This window comes from Arachis duranensis, chromosome 6 (genome assembly GCF_000817695.3).
Source record: "Arachis duranensis cultivar V14167 chromosome 6, aradu.V14167.gnm2.J7QH, whole genome shotgun sequence".
NCBI classification, from domain to species: domain Eukaryota; kingdom Viridiplantae; phylum Streptophyta; class Magnoliopsida; order Fabales; family Fabaceae; genus Arachis; species Arachis duranensis.
In genome coordinates, this window is record NC_029777.3 from 47,436,405 (window position 1) to 47,440,474 (window position 4,070).

A 4,070-nucleotide genomic window follows, 5' to 3' on the forward strand; every position below is an offset into this window, starting at 1 on the left:
GTGCCAGTTCCGGCGTTTAACGCTGGGAATTCTGATGGTGACTTTGAACACCGGTTTGGGGCATCAAATCTTGGGCAAAGTATGGACTATCATATATTGCTGGAAAGCCCAGAATGTCTACTTTCCAACGCTGTTGAGGGCGCGCCAATTGGGCTTCTGTAGCTCCAGAAAATCCACTTCGAGTGCAGGGAGGTCAGAATCCAACAGCATCTGCAGTCCTTTTTAGTCTCTGAATCAGAATTTTGCTCAGGTCCCTCAATTTCAGCTAGAAAATACCTGAAATCACAGAAAAACACACAAACTCATAGTAAAGTCCAGAAAAGTGATTTTTAACTAAAAACTAATAAAAATATACTAAAAACTAACTAGATCATACTAAAAACATACTAAAAATAATGCCAAAAAGCGTACAAATTATCCGCTCATCACTTCCCTTAATTGGTTGACCGAGTTGAGGTTAAAGGTTTATGAAGAAGATTGGTTAATATGATGCACTCACGGAGGAAAAGTGTTTGAAGTTAAGATGGTATGATGGATGCAAGTGAACAAAGGCGCATTGTTGCACATAAGGCACAGTTTCTAGGCCTTTGGTTTTAGAGAACACAAGGTTTGAATATCTGGAGTGCAAGATGTGTAAAATTTTGGTTCATATGCAAGGTTCAAGTGAGGCTATTTATAGTAGCTTTAATGAAGAATGGATGGTTAGGATTCATTGGGACAAGTGGTAGATGAAGGGTGTGCATGCAAGGTTGAATAAAGACAAAAGTTGCCTCTTCATGAAGTATATCTCTTCGGTCTTTCAAGTGCTTCTTCCAAGGGTGTCCAGATTCACTCTTCAAGCCATGTGATCCACTTTTGTCTTCACGCCAATCTTATCCTTCCTTGTCTTGTCCCTTTCATTAAATAGTTCTCTGCTCACCTAACCATCATAACAAGACAAAAGGAGTAAATACTAACTCGTGGTGGCAAGAGAACACTTCACGTTTAAAACTAAAAATTTGACTACCATTTCTTATGCTTGTTTAACCAACCATGACTCTCTTTGGTGCTCTTGCAAATAATCTTCGAGGACACCAAACTTAGTGTTTGGTAATATGGTCCAAAGTGTTACTTCCTCCAAGTATTGCTATTGAGATCACAGCAAGATTATTGTCACTTTTGGCTAAACCATCATGAGAAATGCTTTATTTCTTTCTACTTTTAATTATGAACTGAAACTATAAGCATCGTTGTACTTTCATGAATTTCAACACTCAAAAGACCCTTGACTTTCATGACATGTTCTTGCAGGATGTACAACACCCAACTTAATGTTTGGCTACACATTCCAAGAAACATATGTCCACATGCCATTATGATCACCGTTCTCTTGAAAAGTGTCTTAGTGTGCCTTTTGGGCACACCAAACTTAGAATTGGATCATAGTGTCACGAATAATTGTCAAAATTATCTAAGAGAACTGGAATTTATGTTAGAGCAACTATTATTATTCATACTGAAATAATAAAAACAAGAAAATTAAATCATGGGCTGCCTCCCATGGAGCGCTTCTTTAGCGTCACTAGCTTGACGATTGGTTTTCTATTATGGTGGATTGTAGTGCTTGAGATCTTCCCCTCTTGCAGTGAAACTTTCTCCACTTGATTCTGTGCCGATTTCTACATGTTCCAAGTAAAGGATCTTTCTGATTGTGAACACTTGAGGTAACTGATATGGAATGGTTGGAAGATGGGGTGGAATTTATGGATGGTGGATTGATATCACCTTGTCTCTAGGGGAAAAACCTTCTATAGGAACCTTTTTGTTTCTCCATCCCCTTGGCAGTTTCTTCACAACTCTTTTCTCTTCTTTCATTAGTGCTTCCTTGACTCTTGTGTCAGTTAGATCCTTATTGGCTGCTCTTCCTGATTCTTATGGCTTCGGCCCTCCCATGAACTTTATTGGTTGCTTCATCTCTTGAGCTTCTTGTTTATCCATCAAGGAAAGCTCCAGATGCTTGTCCCGTGGTTCATTGCTATTTTCCTTCAGAAAGCTCTCCTTGTATCCTTTCTTTAATTATGTGCTCTCTTGCTCAGGCTCATGCACAGGTTTGAAGGCCTAGAAAGTAAGCTACTCATCATGTATTCTTAGTATCAACTCTCCTTGTTCTACATTAATGAGTGCCCAACCAGTAACTAGGAATGGTCTCCCCAGAATAACTGGATGGAAGTAGCTTTCTTCCATATCCAGAATAACAAAATCTATGGGGAGGAAGTAGTTTCCCACTTTTACCAACACATTTTCCACTATTCCATCAGCATGCTTTTGAGTTTTATCAACCAATTGTATGATTACATCAGTGGATTTCACCTCGTTGATATGCAACTTCTTCATAAGAGATAGAGGCATCACATTTATGCTAGCTCCTAGATCACACAAGCCTCTTTTGATTTTTGTTTTTCTTATGATACAGGGAATATGAAAGCTTCCGGGATCTCTTTTCTTCATGAGTACATCCTTCTGGATAAGAGCACTACATTCCTTGTTCATCACCACTGTTTGGCCACCCTTCAGGTTGCTCTTTTTGGCTAGTAGTTCCTTCATCCATTTGATACAAGCAGACATCTGTTTGAGGATGTCGAGGTAGGGAATATTGACACTAAGAGATGCAAACATATCTAGGAACTTTGAATATGATCTTTCCCTTTCATCTGCCTTGAGTCTCTGGGGAAATGGTGCTTTTGGATTATAAGGCTTCAAAGTTTCCTCTCTTGTTGAGTCTTTTCCTTGTACAGATCGAGTTCCTTGTTCTTTTCTTTTCATGTTGCTCTCGGAGCTTTCCTGGTGGTGCTCTGTTAGTTTGCCTGTATCTTCTTCCATGATTTTTTCATTTGCAAGGGTCACTGCCTTACACTCTTCCCATCTCACCTTCTTCATTTCCTCTCTTGGATTTTTCTCCGTGTCACTTGGAAAACTATCAGTGGACTTAAAAATTTGCTGTGAAAGCTGTTCGACTTGAGATTCAAGGTTTTTAATAACCTCTCCTCAGTTTTTCATACTCTCTCTTACTTCTTCTTTGAATTTCTTTATGTCTTCAACTTCTTTGCAAAGGCTAGCAAGCATTGCTTCCATCCTAGCCATCCTATCATCATCCTGTGGTGATGGTTCATTGAAATTGGGATGTTGAGAGTGGTTGTTATGGCTTTGGTATGTTGTATGTGAATGAGTGTTTTGTATGGTATTGGATGGTTTTTGGTTAGAGTTTTGGTGGGTGGAGTTGTTGTACTGGTTAGGATTGTATGTTCTGTGGTCTTGGCCTTGGTTTTGTTGGTTCCCCCACCCAAAGTTTGGGTGGTTCCTCCAATCAGAGTTATAGGTTTTAGAGTATGGATCATTAGCTTGCCTAGATGAATTTCCAAGGTAATTAACCTCCTCACAGTTAACTCCTTCTTCCATTTCCAACTCTCCTTGAGATGATGGTTGAGTGTAGATGGCTGCAGCCTGATTCTTTTCCATTTTCTTGTTCAACTCAGCCAGTTGCTTGATGATCATCTTGTTTTGGGCCAGGATTGCATCTATATGGTTTAATTCCAAGACTGCCCTATTGTTGCTCCTTTCTGATGCATAAAAATACTCATTGTCCGCCACTATTTTTATCACATCAATGGCTTCCTCAATGGTCTTCTTCTTGTTATGTGAACCTTTAGATGAGTGGTCTACAGCCTTTTTGATTCATGGTTTAATTCTTCATAGAAGATATAAATTTGTACTCACTCATTGAACATGTCAGGGGGCATCTCCTTGTCAAATCCTTGAGTCTCCCCTAGGTTTCATAGATGGTCTCCCAATCTAGCTGTCTGAATGTTTGCACTTAAGTTCTAAACATGTTGACTTTTTATGGAGGGTAGAACCTTGTCAAGAATCTATTCATTACATATTCCCATGTTGTCAAGCTTTCCTTGGGGAATGCTTCCAACCATTTTGAGGCTTTGTTCCTCAAAGAACATGGAAACAGTAATAATCTATAGGTGTCAGAATAAACACCATTAGACTTAACCGTGTCACATATCCTTTGGAATTTAGTGAGATGC

The 4,070-nt window shown here is 39.3% G+C and overlaps 1 protein-coding gene across 1 annotated transcript; it reads right to left on the reverse strand.

The window, feature by feature from the left end:
• Positions 1-2,109: 2,109 nt before the first annotated feature.
• On the reverse strand, positions 2,110-3,531 carry LOC107493637 (uncharacterized). The gene is made up of 3 exons (XM_016114703.1): positions 3,049-3,531; positions 2,494-2,976; positions 2,110-2,367 (listed from the first exon to the last, which is right to left on the reverse strand). The coding sequence occupies exons 1-3, from the start codon at positions 3,529-3,531 to the stop codon at positions 2,110-2,112; spliced, it is 1,224 nt and encodes a 407-aa protein (XP_015970189.1).
• Positions 3,532-4,070: the final 539 nt, after the last annotated feature.

Excerpts from the sequence above, each read along its gene's own strand:
- LOC107493637 (XM_016114703.1), bottom strand. The coding sequence starts at position 3,531 with ATGATCATCAAGCAACTGGCTGAGTTGAACAAGAAAATGGAAAAGAAT. Across the intron at positions 2,977-3,048 it reads TAAAGAAATTCAAAGAAGAA|CAAATTTTTAAGTCCACTGA; the intron begins GTAAGAGAGAGT and ends CAGCTTTCACAG. Across the intron at positions 2,368-2,493 it reads GTGCTCTTATCCAGAAGGAT|AAGTTGCATATCAACGAGGT; the intron begins GTACTCATGAAG and ends TCTCTTATGAAG.